This window comes from Pongo pygmaeus, chromosome 10 (assembly GCF_028885625.2).
Source record: "Pongo pygmaeus isolate AG05252 chromosome 10, NHGRI_mPonPyg2-v2.0_pri, whole genome shotgun sequence".
In the NCBI taxonomy this organism is placed as follows: Eukaryota; Metazoa; Chordata; class Mammalia; order Primates; family Hominidae; genus Pongo; species Pongo pygmaeus.
In genome coordinates this window covers 107,363,017-107,379,567 of record NC_072383.2, presented here as the reverse complement: position 1 = coordinate 107,379,567, position 16,551 = coordinate 107,363,017, and the positions used below count along the sequence as shown (strand labels likewise).

The 16,551-nt window shown below is 49.3% G+C and overlaps 1 protein-coding gene across 6 annotated transcripts in view; it reads left to right on the top strand.

Moving 5' to 3' along the window:
- Positions 1 to 12,102, top strand: part of SSH1 (slingshot protein phosphatase 1) — a 74,974-nt gene extending 62,872 nt beyond the window's left edge. For 5 of the 6 annotated variants that reach the window (XM_054443297.2, XM_063646689.1, XM_063646688.1 and 2 more), the window contains 2 exons: positions 1,991 to 2,537; positions 5,580 to 12,102. In XM_054443297.2, the coding sequence (XP_054299272.1) occupies positions 1,991 to 2,537; positions 5,580 to 6,836 (1,804 nt within the window). In that variant the 3' untranslated portion in view covers positions 6,837 to 12,102. Of the gene's footprint in view, positions 1 to 1,990; positions 2,905 to 5,579 lie in introns of those variants that run through there. The other variant, XM_054443299.2, reaches the window with a different exon arrangement.
- Positions 12,103 to 16,551: the final 4,449 nt, after the last annotated feature.

Below are 16,551 nucleotides of genomic sequence, written 5' to 3'. Positions count from 1 at the left end.
TGCCATGGTGAATTTTAACAGAAAAGCTTTAGGGTAAAGATCTTGGGGACTGCAAGGAATTTCCTTGTGGGCAAGATATGAGGGAGGTGTGTAGCTTTTCATCTTCGTAGCCATCTTATTTAGGAACCAAAATGGGAGGCAGGTTTGCGTGACCCACTTCCCGGCTTGACTTTTCCCTTTGGCTTAGTGAGTTTGGGGTCCTAAGATTTGTTTTCCTTTTGCAGTGCTAAACAATTTTACCTTTACAGATACTTCCACATCTGGCTTGTAGTAAATAATAAATGTAGCTTAAAGTCTCTGAACTCCCACCCTAAAAATTTCTGTACAGGTTATCCCCCTTTTACGAGGATCAGGGCAGGGATAAGGAGCTGACATTGAGAGGTTGACCTGTCCCCCCATCACACAGCCAGTGGGCGGCAGGAGGGAGAGGTACACCGCAGCCCCTCACTCAGCCTCTGAGTCAGGGCACTGTGTGCAAAAAGCCCTGCGGTTCTGTTGCCCACACGGGGTGGTGGGGGAGGTCCTCGCTGTAGTTCCAGTACCCCAGGCTCTCAAGTTGGAAGCCCAGAGCCTGGGCGTCACTTTCTCCCGGTTCCTTTTCTAGTCTATACGAGAAGCAGGCCTCCCTGGGTGATATCAGGCCGGTGTTGGAAGGAAGCCACAGGCGAAGTCCACCAGCTTCTTGGCCAAGTTTGGGAACGCAGGAGTGCCCTGGCAGAGTTAAACAGGGTCCAGAGAACAGCGCCAGCCAACTGTGGACTCCTTCACTGTTGGAAGGGCTGGACAGGTCCCCAGGCAAGGCCCAGAGGAGGAGGAGGAAGAGCGAGCATCTCACTGTCCTCTCCCTGAGCCTGCCAGGCACTCAGTGGCCTTTGCAGCCTAAGCCAGGCACTCAAGGCCGGGTTCATAGCAGCGTGGCAGTGACCTTGAGTAGCTGCTGGCTGGGATGTGCACACTGCGCAGAGAGGATGAATGGCGCTGTCACACTGTGCTCTCACATTTACCTCTCTCTTTTTAACCCTCGCAAGCCTGTGATACTGGTATTACTTTAAGGTCCTTGAGGGTGACTTAGTTACCTTATTTCACCGTAAACTTTTTTTTTAATGCCTTACATTTAAAAAATGTATCATATGGCTTGGTGCAGTGGCTCATGCCTGTAATCCCAACACTTTGGGAGGCTGAGGTAGGAGGATTGCTTGAGACCAGGAGTACAAGACCAGCTTGGGCAACATAGCAAGACCCTGTCTCTACAAAAAAAAAAAAAATTAGCCGGGGATGGTGTCACATGCCTGTAGCCCCACTTGGGAGGGTGAAACGGGAGGATCGCTTGAGCCCAGGAGTTTGAGGCTGCTGTGAAGCATGATCACACCACTGCACTGCCTGGGCCACAGAGTGAGACCCTCATCTCAAAAAAAAAAAAAGATTATAAAAACAATGTCATCATAGTAGAAGAAATTGTTTAAAAACTGACCTAAACAAATACTTTCTAGTTTTCCAGGATCTTCCCAAATGTGTTGAGTGCATTATGTGTGTATAGTTGTATTATCGTGTATAGATCTGTACATACTCCACTTTGATTCCCTTCATTTCCCTACAATATGGGTAGGAGAGCATTGTTATTCTTATTTGACAGAGAAATGAGAGATGGAGCGTAACTGACGTGACAAAGTTCATAAAATGAGGCAGCACTAAACACAGATACACAGATTGAAGTCTAGATGCCCCCGCATTCCTTCCCCATTGTCATCAGGGGCAGAAAGTCACATCAGGCTTCCTGTGCAAGCCTGGACAACTTAAGAGCCAGTGCTGTTTCTCATCCTTGTGTTTCTTGGGAACAAATGAATAGAGAGAGGCTTTATCTGAATGAGCCATGGATCGTCCCTGGCACCCTGACCTTGGGCAGCCCCTCACTGGCTCACCGCATACTCTTCCCAGCACCCCCAGGCACCATCCTCCTCCCCTCACCTTCCTCTACCCTCTCTCCCCGCAGCAAACAGCGGCACAACAAGCTATGGCGTCAGCAGACAGACAGCAGCCTCCAGCAGCCTGTGGATGACCCTACAGTACCCAGCGCCTTCTTGCCAGAGACCCCAGATGGCACCCCGGAAAGCCGGCTGCCCTTCTTGGATGATGCCGCCCAACCCGGCTTAGGGCCCCCTCTCCCCTGCTGTTTCCGGCGACTCTCAGACCCCCTTCTGCCTTCCCCTGAGGATGAAACTGGCAGCTTGGTCCACCTGGAGGATCCAGAGAGGGAGGCTCTGTTGGAGGAAGCTGCTTCACCTGCAGAGGTGCACAGGCCGGCCAGACAGCCCCAGCAAGGTTCCGGACTCTGTGAGAAGGATGTGAAGAAGAAACTAGAGTTTGGGAGTCCCAAAGGCCGGAGTGGCTCCTTGCTGCAGGTGGAGGAGATGGAAAGGGAGGAGGGCCTGGGAGCAGGGAGGTGGGGGCAGCTTCCAACCCAGCTCGATCAAAACCTGCTCAACTCGGAGAACCTAAACAACAACAACAGCAAGAGGAGCTATCCCGACGGCATGGAGGTAGGCAGAGCCCGGCCTGCAGGGTGGCACACCCCATCCCTTCCATCCCACTCTGATTGGCCTACCTCAGCCTCTGTAGCAGGGACTATAGGCACCCGCCACCACACCCAGCTGATTTTTTTCTATTGTCTCTGCTGGGCCCCCAGCTCCCATCTCCAGGGACCTGAGGGTTCTTTCAGAGGGTGATTCTGCTGGTGGGTACGTAGTACGTAGCTTATATAGCGAATTGAGGATCTGTTGGGAATAACACATATCTCTGCACGCCATCTTCACCCCGTGTACCTTATTCATACCCTGGGCAGGGCTTCCAACTCAATTTCTTTTTGTGTATGTAAAATTAAAACATAAAATTTATCAGCCAACTTCAGCCTTTATCGATATATGACTATTCTTTTTCATCTCACCCCTACCCACTTCCCCACACCCCTGATGATTCTGGAACCAATCCCAGATTTAGATATAGATACCTATATCTAAAAAGTATATATTATAGGTATATACTGTAGATATAGATAGATAGATACATACTGTAGACAAGTTCTCACTGTTTCCCATGCTGGAGTACAGTGGCATGATCACGGTTCACTGCAGCCTTGACCTACCAGGCTCAAGTGATCCTCCCACCTCAGCCTCCTGAGTACCCGGGACCACAGGCACATGCTACCACACCCGGTTATTTTTTTCTATTTTTTTTGTAGAGATGAGGTCTCACTGTTGCCCAGCCTGGTCTCAAGCCATCTGCCCACCTTGGCTTCCCAAAGTGCTGGAATTACAGGTTTGAGTCACCACGCTTGGCCTCAGATATATCATTTTATTCATAAATGCTCCAGTATGTTAACATAGCCACAATACCATTGTCACCTTTTAAAAAAACTGATAGGGCCAGACGCGGTGGCTCACATCTGTAATCCCAGCACTTTGGGAAGCCGAGGCAGGCGGATCAGGAGGTCAGGAGATTGAGACTATCCTGACCAACATGGTGAAACCCTGTCTCTACTAAAAATATAAAAATTAGCTGGGTGTGATGGTGCGTGCCTGTAATCCCAGCTACTCAGGAGGCTGAGGCATGAGAATTGCTTGAACCCAGGAGGCAGAGGTTGCAGTGAGTCAAATTCGTGCCACTGCACTCCAGCCTGGGTGACAGAGCGAGACTCCGTCTAAAAACAAAAAAAAACGGATAGTAATTTCCCAACATTGTCAAGTATCCAGCCTTCCAGCTTAGACTCTAATACTTAACTCCATTAGTCTCTTGGAGTTGCCATTTTTAGTGGATTATCTGCCACAAGGTTTGAGCTTCAACCTGGTGCTTACTGAGAAATTGGTTAATTCCAGCCAACCTTTTCCCTCCTCCATGGGGGAAGTGATGCAGGAGCAGAGGCTGGTTCAGTGGAAGGGTAGCCGTGCAGGCTGGTCTCCGCTTCCACCCTTGCCCTGCTGCTGACTTCGTTCCCTCTGGCTTCACCTGCCTATCTCACAGGACAGCTGTGGTTCTCAAGTGGGGGCACTTGGGGTCCTGACAGATGCGTTCAAGTACACAGCCGGTTTATTAACAGCATGTTATAATGCAGACAAAACTGGGCAGGTACATCTGTCGACCTCCATAAAGCATTCCAAATCAAATACTAATTATGGATTTCCCCCACTTCCCTACTTACCACAAAGCAAATACCCATAAAGACAGATGAGATAAAACCCTGGGCCAGGTGCGGTGGCTCACGCTTATAATCCCAGCACTTTTGGAGGCCAAGGCAGGCAGATCATCTGAGGTCACGAGTTTGAGACCAGCATGACCAACATGGTGAAACCCTGTCTCTACTAAAAATACAAAATTAGCTGGGGATGGTGCCGCACGCCTGTAATCCCAGCACTCTTGAGAGGCCGAGGTGGGCAGATCATCTGAGGTCAGGAGTTCGAGACCAGCCTGACCAACATGGTGAAATCCCATCTCTACTAAAAATATAAAATTAGTTGGGTGTGGTGGTGCATGCCTGTAATCCCAGCTACTCAGGAGGCTGAGGCAGGAGAATTGCTTGAACCCGGGAGGCAGAAGTTGCAGTGAGCCGAGATCACGCAATTGCACTCCACCCTAGGCAACAAGAGTGAAACTCCATTTAAAAAAAAAAAAAACCCTGGAAGCCATGGCGGGGCCTTTAAGCGGGCGGGTGCTGAGCCCCCTCTGGCTGTGGTCTACAGGCAGGCTGGTTGGCTAAGAGGGGAAGTTGGGAGGCTGGGATCACAATGGGTCAGAGGATGGGGCAAGGACATAAGGAGGTGTTGAGAGACAGAGCTGGCGGGGTGTAGTGGCTCACGCCTGTAATCCTAGCACTTTTGGGAGGCCGAGGCAGGAGGATCACTTGAGCCAGGAGTTCGAGACCAGCCTGGGCAACATAGTAGGACCCTGTCTCTATCTGTTTGAAAGAGAGAGAGAGACAGAGCCCTGTTGCCCTCCTGCCTTGTCCTGCCCTCCAGCCTACAGTCCGGTGCAGGCGGGGTGGGGTGGGGGGTGTCCTCCTCCTCCTTCCCGCTTCGCTTCTGGACCTGCATGCTGCTCTCTCTGGCTGGTCAGCACCTGCTTGTCCCAGAAGCCTCAGCTGAAGTGTCAGTTCCTCTGGGCAGCCTTCCCTCTGCGGAGACTTTGAACTTGTCCCTCTCTCCCCTGGGACTCTTCACACAGCTTTCTAGTCCATTCCCAGGACCACTGGGTACCTGTCAGTTGGCCTGTAAGGAAGTGAAGGGTGGAGACATAGAGGCGTGTGTCACGTTTACTTAGATCCTCACTGACCAAAAGGCAGGGGGTTTCCTTAGGAAACAATGTAAACTTGTTTTCTGTTGGGGTATAAAATCCACCTCAGGCCGGGCACGGTGGTTATTCACAATCAAGTGGGCTCCAGGAGGTCTGTCAGTACTAAGTGAAATGAGAGCCTCCCCTCCAGGCCCGGCCCCCGGTCCCATCTCGCACCCCAGTCCCTGCCCACCCTCACATTTTTGGTCTTTGGCTCATGACTGCACCGTCTCACCATGCTCTTGTCCCCTTCCTTGCAGCATGATGCTATATTTGGGATCCTTAACAAAGTGAAGCCTTCCTATAAATCCTGTGCCGACTGCATGTACCCTGCAGCCAGCGGGGCTCCTGAGGCCTCCAGGGAGCGATGTGAGGACCCCAATGCTCCCGCCATCTGCACCCAGCCAGCCTTCCTACCCCACATCACATCCTCCCCTGTGGCCCACTTGGCCAGCAGGTCCCGTGTTCCGGAAAAGCCAGCCTCTGGCCCAATCGAACCTCCCCTGTTCCTACCACCAGCAGGCTCCAAGAGGCCAGACACCAGTGGCCCTGGGGCTGGAGCTGCCCTAGAGCCACCAGCCAGCCTTTTGGAACCTTCGAGAGAGACCCCAAAAGTCCTGCCAAAGTCCCTCCTTTGGAAGAATTCTCACTGTGATAAGAACCCTCCCAGCACAGAAGTGGTGATAAAGGAAGAATCGTCACCCAAGAAAGATACGAAGCCAGCCAAGGACCTGAGGCTTCTGTTCAGTAATGAATCTGAGAAGCCGACAACCAACAGCTACCTGATGCAGCACCAGGAGTCCATCATGCAGCTGCAGAAGGCAGGCTTGGTCCGCAAGCACACCAAAGAGCTGGAGCGGCTGAAGAACGTGCCCGCAGACCCAGCACCTCCCTCCAGGGATGGCTCCGCCGGCAGGCTGGAGGCCAGCATCCCTGAGGAGAGCCAGGATCTAGCCGCGCCCCACGAGCTGAGCCCCCTGGTTATGTCCAGCCAGGCCGGGAGTGATGAGAAGTCAGAGGCTGCCCCCGCTTCATTGGAAGGAGGCTCACTGAAGAGCCCCCCTCCTTTCCTCTACCGCCTGGACCACACCAGTAGTTTCTCAAAAGACTTTCTGAAGACCATCTGCTACACCCCCACCTCCTCTTCCATGAGCTCCAACCTGACCCGGAGCTCCAGCAGCGATAGCATCCACAGCGTCCGTGGGAAGCCCGGGCTAGTGAAGCAGCGGACACAGGAGATTGAGACCCGGCTCCGGCTGGCGGGCCTCACCGTCTCTTCCCCACTGAAGCGCTCACACTCTCTTGCCAAGCTCGGGAGTCTCAACTTCTCGACGGAAGACCTGTCCAGTGAGGCTGACCCGTCCACCGTCGCTGACTCCCAGGACACCACGTTGAGCGAACCTTCCTTCTTGCATGAGCCCCAGGCAACCCCGAGGGACCCAGCTGCAACCTCCAAACCATCAGGGAAACCCGCCCCAGAAAACTTAAAGAGCCCTTCATGGATGAGCAAAAGCTGACCCACCTTTTGCTGCGTCAGGCTGGGCGGATATTTTCATATGATCCCTCCCTCACTTTCACTGTGGATTTGGATCGACCCCTTACATCTTGATTTCCCTTAAACGAGTGAAGTCATCCTAACTTTTCCCCTACTCTTGCCATAGAGAGGAGGAGAAGAAACTAACCAACATGCAGCACAAGAAGGGGAGCTATCAGTCGTGTGGCCTGGGAGAACTAGGAGCCGCTGGCCAGGAGACACAAAACTCCGCTCCCACCGTCTTCAAGAAGAACGGTGTTTTAGGAAGAACGTGCACACATGGGCGCACACATCCAGCCTGTTCCCTTTGCATCCTGCAGAAGAGTCCTGGTGGTGGCAGCCTCACTGCGGCACACGTTCTAGCTCATTCTGGGCCTCGCAGAAAACTCTCGGATGGCAACATTAAGTCCTACCTCTGTTCTCGCTGTGCTTTTTATTTTTAAAACACACGAATGACCAAGGCTCGTTCCAGGGAATAATGCTCTGTCTGAAAGCGTTTTTCCAAAAAAAGAATTTTTCGTTTTGTGTTTTGGTTGGGACCCCAGACGCTTCAAGACTTTTAACCCGACAGCCCCAAGCACTGCTGGGTAAAGTCATCAGATGAGTAGTCCCACGCTGTTGTTGAGCTGACTCTGCCCGAATGGTGGTGCAGGCGCTCTGTCCTGGTTGTGTTGTTACGTGTTTGACCAGCACAGGGGTCCGGTGGGGAAAATGTATGGGTTGTTGTCAGTTGTTGCTAATGCTGAAGTTTAAATCTCAAGGGGAAGGGCCATGTGCTGAAACACATGGTTGTGTTTAGGTTTGAAATTGCTCAAGTGTCTGGCTCAGGTGGTGGTTCTGAGACACATCGTCCTGCTGGGAGCCCAGATGCTTAGGTCCACTAGGGCCCATCTAGGGAAGGGAAAGGAGATTTCAGCGGCTTCCCCAAAAGGAACGGGACTGTCAGGACGCTTCCCGGATATCTACAGTTGCCCCTTCTTGCAGTGAGATTACTGCTTCCTGTTTCCCTCCAGCTCTTCCCAGCAGCAGTGATGGAGTATAAGAGGGATCTGTAGTCGCTGCCTGGCTCTGTGGGCGGCCCCTTTAAGACTCAGGTGAGCTCAGTCAGTCCAGCTGTGCCAGGCTTGAATCAAAGGTGTCAGCAAGCTAGATGTCAAAACATTTCAAGAGAGGCGGCTTGTCGAAAAGCAGAAAGGTTGAATTCAGAAGTCGGCAAACTATGGCATGTGGCCCTGTGAGCTAGGAATGGTTTTTCCTTTTTCCCTTGAGACGGCCTGGCTCTGTCACCCAGGCTGGAGTACAGTAGTGCAATCATGACTCCCTGCAGCATCAACCTCCCTGGCTCAAGCAATGGCTTTTACCTTTTTAAGGAGTTGTAAAAAAAAAAAAAAAAAAAAGAAAAAATAATATGTGACAGAATTCACGTGGCCCACAAAGCCTGAGATACTTACTGTCAGGCCCTTTGTAGAAAAAGTTGCTGACTCCTGGTTTGATTTGCCACACAGAGCTGCCCATGGCCCTGTAGGAAGAAACTGGGTAAATTTGAAGCCCTCTGCCTCTCTGACACCTAAGGCCAGACCCTTCCCTCCTCCCGACCACAAGCTTTGCCAGCCCCGCACTAGCCTCACCTGTGCAGGATGAAGTAGGTTGCATACGTGGGGGAAGGCAGGTGAACACAGTTTGCTGAAGCTCTTCCACAATTCCATCTTGCCCTCAGCTGGGTCCGCCAGATTAATTCAGTGAAACCAGAAAGCCTTCAAGGGCCAGCTGAATTCTGAAAGTGAGTGAGTGAGCCATCATCTTGCATTGGCCAGAACCGTGCTCCCCAAAGCTATTCTAGAAAGCACCCCAGGCGGGGTCTGCAGGAACAAGGCTAGTTCATATTTTACCCAGTGGGCAGAGTTTTTGCAAAAATCCTCCCTCCAGGACTTTGTCTCCTTGGAGTGATTTTTAAAAATACTTACATTACTTTATAGGAAGCTGTTTTCCCACTAGTGTCAATTAAAATCACCTTAAAAGGTGATTATCCACTTATTCCTGAAACCCTGTGGGTTGTTCCCCCTCTCCCTCAGCCAACAAAAGCATAGCCTCAAAAAATATCAGGTTCAGTATGTTTTGCCAAATCAAATTTCATGTGGTAGATCAATTTTTGTGTCAAAATAATCTTTTAAATTTAGTGATGACAGGCTTTCGTTGGTTTTTAAACCACATCTATGTATGAGAATGATATATTTTTGAAAACTTTAATTTTGAAAGCCATAATTTTTCTTATCTAAAGAGTTGGGTGGGGTGTGGAATCTGGAGAATACAAGTTGGTCTTTGGCTTCTGGCAAACTTACCCATTCATTTTCGGAAGCACAGCTAGCATATCAACATCTAGACAAGAGTGCTGGTCCCGTCATCAGAGCAAAGTGAAGCATTCTTGACTTGATGCTTAATACTCTGGCCTGGAGAAAAGGATAAGTTTTTTTTTTTTTTTGGAAACCCAGATCAGTTGCATGTAAACAGATGGCACATGGCTATTTAAAATGCTATATGATTGGGCCGGGTGCAGTGGCTCACTTCTGTAATCCCAGCACTTTGGGAGGCCGAGGCGGGCAGATCATCTGAAGTCAGGAGTTCTAGACCAGCCTGGCCAACATGGTGAAACCCCGTCTCTACTAAAAATACAAAAACTTAGCTGGGGTGTGGTAGTGCGTGCCTGTAATCCTAGCTACTTAGGAGGCTGAGGCAGGAGAATCACTTGAACCTGGGTGGCGGAGGTTGCAATGAGCCGAGATCGCGCCACTGCACTCCAGCCTGGGTGCAGTGAAACTGGGAGTGAAACTCCGTCTCAAAAAAATAAAATGCTATATGAACAAGATGAGCATTCCATCAGGCATCGGGACACCTGGGCAAAGACAAATTCATACTGTCTCTGAAAAGAAAGTTTGCACTGTAACATATGCCATAGCTTGGCCCTTGCTTTGTAGGCAACCTTAGCTGATGGGGAAAATTCCAAACATAAGTGGCACAGGAAAGAGGCAGGCGGAGGAGGCAGGGGTCTGTGCTGTGCAAGTCACTGGTTTTTTATGACTATCATTTTCATTGAATACATTTGTTGAATTGGGACAAAAGGAACATTTTCTAAATCAGCTTGATAATCTGTATAAACAGCTGAATCTGATCTTCTGCCTCACATTAATTCATGTGGCATGCCAAAAGTTAGACTGAACTTTTCTACATCTTCACCTTGCATTGATACAGGAAGGTCTTCTCTTTAAGTCTTGTTAAGTATAAGGGGGATGAGGAGAACCAGGCTGCTCTCGGATGGTAATTGACAATGCCGATTTCCATTTCTTTGTCTTATGGCTACTTCCGAGTCTTCTAGCAAGGTCCCTGGTTGCACGTATTTCCTAAGAACAAAGTTTATTTCTCTTTACATTCCCTGCTTCCTTGCTCTCCGTGCAGGGACCCCAGCCAACCTCTGGGCTGTTGAATAGCTCTCTGCTGGGTGGCAAGCCCTTCTCCTTGGCACCCTGTTGCTTAAGCATATAGATTGCTCACCAGGTGCACACAGACAGCTGTACTGTCCAAGCCCATTCTGCTCCACCCTGTCCTCTTCAGCTAAAGAGCATTCCAGTAATCTAAAGCCCTTTCCCCCGGAGAAGTCCAGAGGATGCAGCAGTTTGGAGTTGAGCTTGAACAGAACAGACCCTCAGCACGGCCCTGGACTAATGCACTCTTATCTGAGGGCAGTCCATTCTAGAAGGTTGATGAATTTCCCCACCACTCTCCTGGGGACCTTTTCTCCCTAGTGGGAACAAATGCTACATAATTTAGTCAAGATCCTATTAAGTCACCTCACCTGAGGCATCTGGAGAGGGCGTTGCCTTCCATTGGTGGGAAATTGTTGGTGCCAGAATACATTTTGCCCAAAACTCTTCTCATTGGCTGGCCACCTAGCAGGGCTCCTCTAAACACGCAACTCAGCGAGGGGACCTCCTTCACCTCTGGCAAGAGAGCTGGGTAGATCAGAAACTTGGTGACACCTGGCTAGCACGGAGCAGGCTCACTTGTCTTGGTCCCACTACCCAGATTCCTGCAGACATTGCAGGCCAAATGAAGGTTGTTGAATGCCCCGTCCCCAGCCACCTGTTTTGTTATCGTCTGCTCTGCAATGGAATGCCTATGTGTTTGAGTTCACTCTGCATCTGTATATTTGAGTATAGAAACCGAGTCAAGTGATCATGTGCATCCAGACACACTGTGTCACCTGAGCCACAGAGCAAATCACCTTAACGATCTGGAATGAAACTGTGACCATTGCCGCCCTGGGTGGTTCTGGAGAGACTGCCGTCTTCTTGTTTGGCCGTAGGTGCTGGGGCCCTGGCTTCGGTCACTGTCTCAGACAGGAGTCTCGATAAGCAGATCACCAGTCCTCCACTGTCCTTCCTGTCGGCCTTGCTGCATGAGAAGATAGCTGCTTCCTCCCTCTTTTCCTACACTGTAATTATTTTTACAATTGAGTGCCTTAATAATAGTTTACAAATACTATGTATTTATGCAAAACTGTTAAACTCTCATCTGTTATGATTGGATACTTGGTCTTGTCAGTAGTGGTCGGTATTGGGATGTGAGCTTGTCCTACTCCATATGTGTTTATTCTGCTATGCAGTTATACATTGTGTGTTCACATCTATTCCAAGGAGCCTTGCTAGAAACAACACTGGTAGTTCCTGCAGGCCAGGCAGGTATTGGCCCATGCTGTGTCCCATAGGAGCCAATGAAAGAACGTAGCTTGGTCTGCTAGCCAGCCGTGGGGTGGTGCAGGCCAGGCAGCCTCTGCACCAGAGTCCAGCACCTGCCCATTCCCCAGTCACACAATCATACTCTTCTTTCATAGAGATTTTATTACCACCTAGGCCACCCTAGTTTTCCTCTCTGTTAGTGTCCTGAGCTCTTTTGCAACAAAATGTAGGTACAGACGAATCCCTGTCCCTCCCCTAATCAGGAGCTCCACACCATGAGTTGTTTGGTTTTCCAGAAGCTGCCAGTGGGTTCCCGTGAATTGCGTTACAATATCGATGATTTTTTTTATTATATTGTTTTTCTTCTTGTTTTTTTAATAATATATTTAAAGGCAGTATCTTTTGTACTGTGAATTTGCAGTAGAAGATGCAGAATGCACTTTTTTTTTACTTCTGTTGGTGTGTATTGTATATAGTGTGTGTGCTTCTTGTGATGAAAATAAACTTTTTCTTTATAAATTCCTGATGACTGAGTTTATATAAAAGGAAACTGCTTCCTCAACCCTTGCCAAAACAGTCTGATACATCGTCATCATCGTCGTCATTGACATGGCCAGTCTTTATTGAGCATCTATTATGTGCTGAGTTCTTTGCTAGAAAACCTGGACAAGTTACACCAAAGAAAGGACCATGGGAAGAAATGTTAGCTCCTCCCGGAACTAGTCTGTTTTCTTTCTAATTTTGTCAGTAAGCAAGAGCAGGCCCACTTGTGGGTAGTCCTTTGTGTACCAAAAAAAAAAGTTACCCACCAGGAAAGGTTTTGGACTTTGGGTGGGTTCTCTTCCTGTACAAGTAGGAAATGTAAAGCCAGAGGTGTGCACTAGAGAACATCTAACCTGCTCCCACCAGCCCTGGTGGGAGAGGGAGGACCCTGGAGGCTAAGTACTGCTGATTTCCAAGGTACATGCTCATGTCCCAGTCCACTGCACACCAGGCAGCTTTTGGTGGCTCCCCTCCCTTGGACACTCAGGAAACAGCTGCTTCTATTTTTTTTTTTTTTTAATTTTTATTTTTTTGAGACTGGGTCTGGCTCTCTTGCTCAGGCTGGAGTTCAGTGGTGCCATCATAGCTCACTGCAACCTCAACTTCCTAGGCTAAAGTGACCCTCCCACCTCAAGCAATCCTCCCACCTCAGCCTCACCAGTAGCTGGGACTACAGGCGTGCACCACCTTGCCCTGCTAATTTTTACAATTTATTAAAGAGATGAAGTCTCGCTTTGCTGCCCAGGCTGGTCTTTAACTCCTGTCTTCAAGTGATCCTCCCACCTTGGCCTCCCAAAGTGCTGGGATTACAGGTGTGAGCCCCCTCAACTTCCATCTTAAAATTCTGCCTCCTTAGAGTTCTTTGCTTTCTGCTGTGTAGTCAGGGAGGAGTGACATTCACTCAGTCTCCTCTGTCTGGATGTGATACATCATTTCTACTCGCTTTCCAGTGGGCAAGGCCCAGTCACGGGGTCCCAGTGCAACAGCCAGGGAGACTGGGAAATGTATGGGGCACATGTATTTGGTGAGCACTGACTGCCGCAAGTACCTGGGCGTGACCCCTAAATTCCAGTGCCTGCAGAGCCAGGAAGTATTTTGTTCAGTTCATTTGGACTTGCTCTGTCTCTCAACTGGACTCAAAAGACTGATGAATAAACCAGAATGCAAGTTTATTACTTTACCAAAAGAATTATAATCATCAAGCAGACCAGATTACTCACATGCTGATTAGCACATATAGTCCTGCTAGGTAAGTTTTCTTTTTTTGAGACAGGCTGGAGTGCAGTGGCAGTCATGGTTCACTGAAGCGTTGATCTCCTGGGCTCCAGCAATCCTGCCTCAGCCTCCCAAGTAGCTGGGACCAGAGCCACACACTGCTGCACCCAGCTAAATTTATTTATTTATTTATTTAAAAGATAGGGTCTCACCATGTTGCCCAGACTGGTCTTGAACTCCTGGTTTCTGATGATCCTCCTGCCTCAGCCTCCCAAAGTGTTGAGATTATAGGCATGAGCCACTGTGCCCAGCCCCTTCTAGGTAAATCTCTATGGGGTGCCAAATTTTGGTTAAGAATTGCTTATTGAACATTAAAAGTTTAGTGGGATGCTTCTTTTTTTTTTTTTCTTTTGAGATGGAGTTTAGCTCTTGTTGCCCAGACTGGAGTGCAATGGCGTGATCTCAGCTCACCGCAACCTCCGCCTCCTGGGTTCAAGTGATTTTCCTGCCTCAGCCTCCTGAGTAGCTGGGACTACGGGCATGTGCCACCACGCCTGGCTAATTTTGTATTTTTAATAGAAATGGGGTTTCTCCATGTTGGTCAGGCTGTTCTCAAACTCCCAACCTCAGGTAATCCACCCGCCTTGGCCTCCCAAAGCGCAAGGATTACAGGCATGAGCCACTGCGCCCAGCCACAGGATGCTTCTAATAGTGTTATCAAGCTATAATGAGCCCTCTCTGTAAAATGTTTTAAAAACAAATCACTGAGGGTCATGGTTCAAGACACTGTTCTCTGGCAAGATTGAAGATAGCTAACAAATTCTCTTTGGGTTCCAGCCATGAATGGGGTGGGATGGGCCCCAGCAATCTGTATGTCTCTGAGATTCCCTGGGAATTCTGATGGCCAAGTTTAGAAACCATCAAAATAAGAATATGATGCAACTGAGTAGGCTCACGCTTTGCTAGTTACAATCATATTGCACACATGCTTTTTTGAGACAACACCCACACTATCCTAACAATGTGTGTTCATAAAACTCATCCGATACTGATTTGTTCAGGGCCCTAGGACAATTCCTGTAATTGGCTGCTTTTGCCCTGATTTCCTCCTCAGAGTAACCGTCTCGCGGTTGGGCGCGATCCCAGATCACACCTACAGTGGAGGTGGTTTTGCTGGGGAGGATCCGCATGCTTGTTTGTGTTTATGCCTGGGGAACCCCCTCTTGGCAAGATGTTCGGGAGAGTCTCCAAAGGCAGCTGGAGGACAACTTGGAACTTAGGGGGATTCACTTTATGGTAAAGAAGCCCTTTCTAAAGGAGAGCTCCACTGATAGTGCACAAAGTGAGCCCCACCCAGGAAACACCACCCACCCACGCATCCTTGCCTCCTAAAACCAGGTTATGTTTATCACATACCTTCTATGTGCTTTACATAAAGAATCCCCTGGAATCCTCCAAACTGGGCATTGCGGTCTGTGATGCGTATCTCAAAAGAGGTGAGAGGGTTGGGCACAGTGGCTCACGCCTGTAATCCCAGCACTTTGGGAGGCCGAGGCGGGTGGATCACTTGAGGTCAGAAGCTCAAGACCAGCCTGGCTCACATGGTGAAACGCCATCTCAACTAAAAATACAAAAAGTAGCCGGGCATGATGGCAGGCACCTGTAATCCCAGCTACTCAGGAGGCCGAGGCAGGAGAATCACTTGAACCCGGGAGGTGGAGGTTGCTGTGAGCCAAGATTGCACCACCGCACTCCAACCTGGGTGACAGAGTGAGACTCCGTCTCAAAAAAAAAAAAGAGAGAGGTAGAGGAGAGTCCTTTTCCTTCTAACTTTCTTGAACTCTTTGGACTACCTTGGGATCCTTCTATTTACTGCCTTGTTGGCATTATTCTCAGTTTATGAAAAAACGGGCACATAGAGTGGAAGTAATTTGCCTACAGGTACATCTAAAAATTGATGAAGCCAGATAGGAACTGCTCCCTCATCATCTGAAACCTTTCCCAGAGCTGTCTCTCCCACCGCAGAAGCAGAAAGAAGCCAGACGAAGATGCGTCTTGATCTCCCTTGTGATTTCAGCAAGAAAGCAGATGAGTTGGAGATGAAGCCCCCAGCCCCTGGGAAACTGGACCCACTTCTTGCTCCAAAGGCTATTGGGGTGACACAAGGTGTGTTTCTCTCCTGTAGATCATATTCACCATATTTTGCCTTTAAATGGAAATTGTGCATCCTGAAGTACCTTGTTAAGAGTCCATTTTCAGCCTGAAATTCCTTTTTTTTGTAAACCACTTCAGCAAATAAAGTGTTGGCATTTACATTAGCAACCTCCCAGCCTAGGAGAGGATGCTCCAGCATCCGACTCTAAAAGACGAATTTGTCTGGGCACGGTGGCTCACGCCTGTTATCCCAACACCTTGAGAGGCCGAGGCAGGCAGATTGCTTGAGCCCAGGAGTTCAAGACCGGCCTGGGTAACATGGTGAACCCCCACCTCTACCAGTAATACAAAAATTAGCCAGGCATGGTGGTGTGCCAGTGGTCCCAGCTACTTGAGTGGCTGAGGTGAAGGATCTCCTGAGCCTGGGAGGCAGAGGTTGCAGTGAGCCGAGATCGAACCACCGCACTCCAGCCTACGCAACAGAGCAAGACTGTGTCTCAAAAACAAATAAAAATAAAAGATTTTAAAAAGACAAATTATCCCACAAATGGTACATTGTGGTGGTGGTGGTGGTGGTGGTAGACCTCCCTCTGGTTCTTGAAATTGGATCAAAACAAACTGACAATGCTACCTACTTCATGGGGCCATTGGAGAATTCACTGATAATGCATGCAGATCCCCTTCTGCCTGGCACACTACCTAATAAATAAACGGTGGTTGTTATTGTTGGAATTGGAGGATATATTGAGCATCTCCTAGTTGCAAGGGTTTCACACGTATTACCAAGTTAATCCTCACAGCAGATATGATTCTGTTTTACAAAGGAAGCGGTGGATGCTCAGAGAGGTTAGGTAACGTGGGTCAGGGACACACAGCCAGGAAGGGGCAGAGGCTGGGAGTGCCTGATTCCAAATTCATGCGATTTCTACCCCACTGTCTTCTCCCCAAGGAAAATAGTCCCTAATGCATGTGTGCAATGCTTAGAGGGCAGTAGATGCTCAACAGATGCTGAGAGAGTGAGGAGTAAATGAGATATGCCATGAAAAGGAGCCCCTA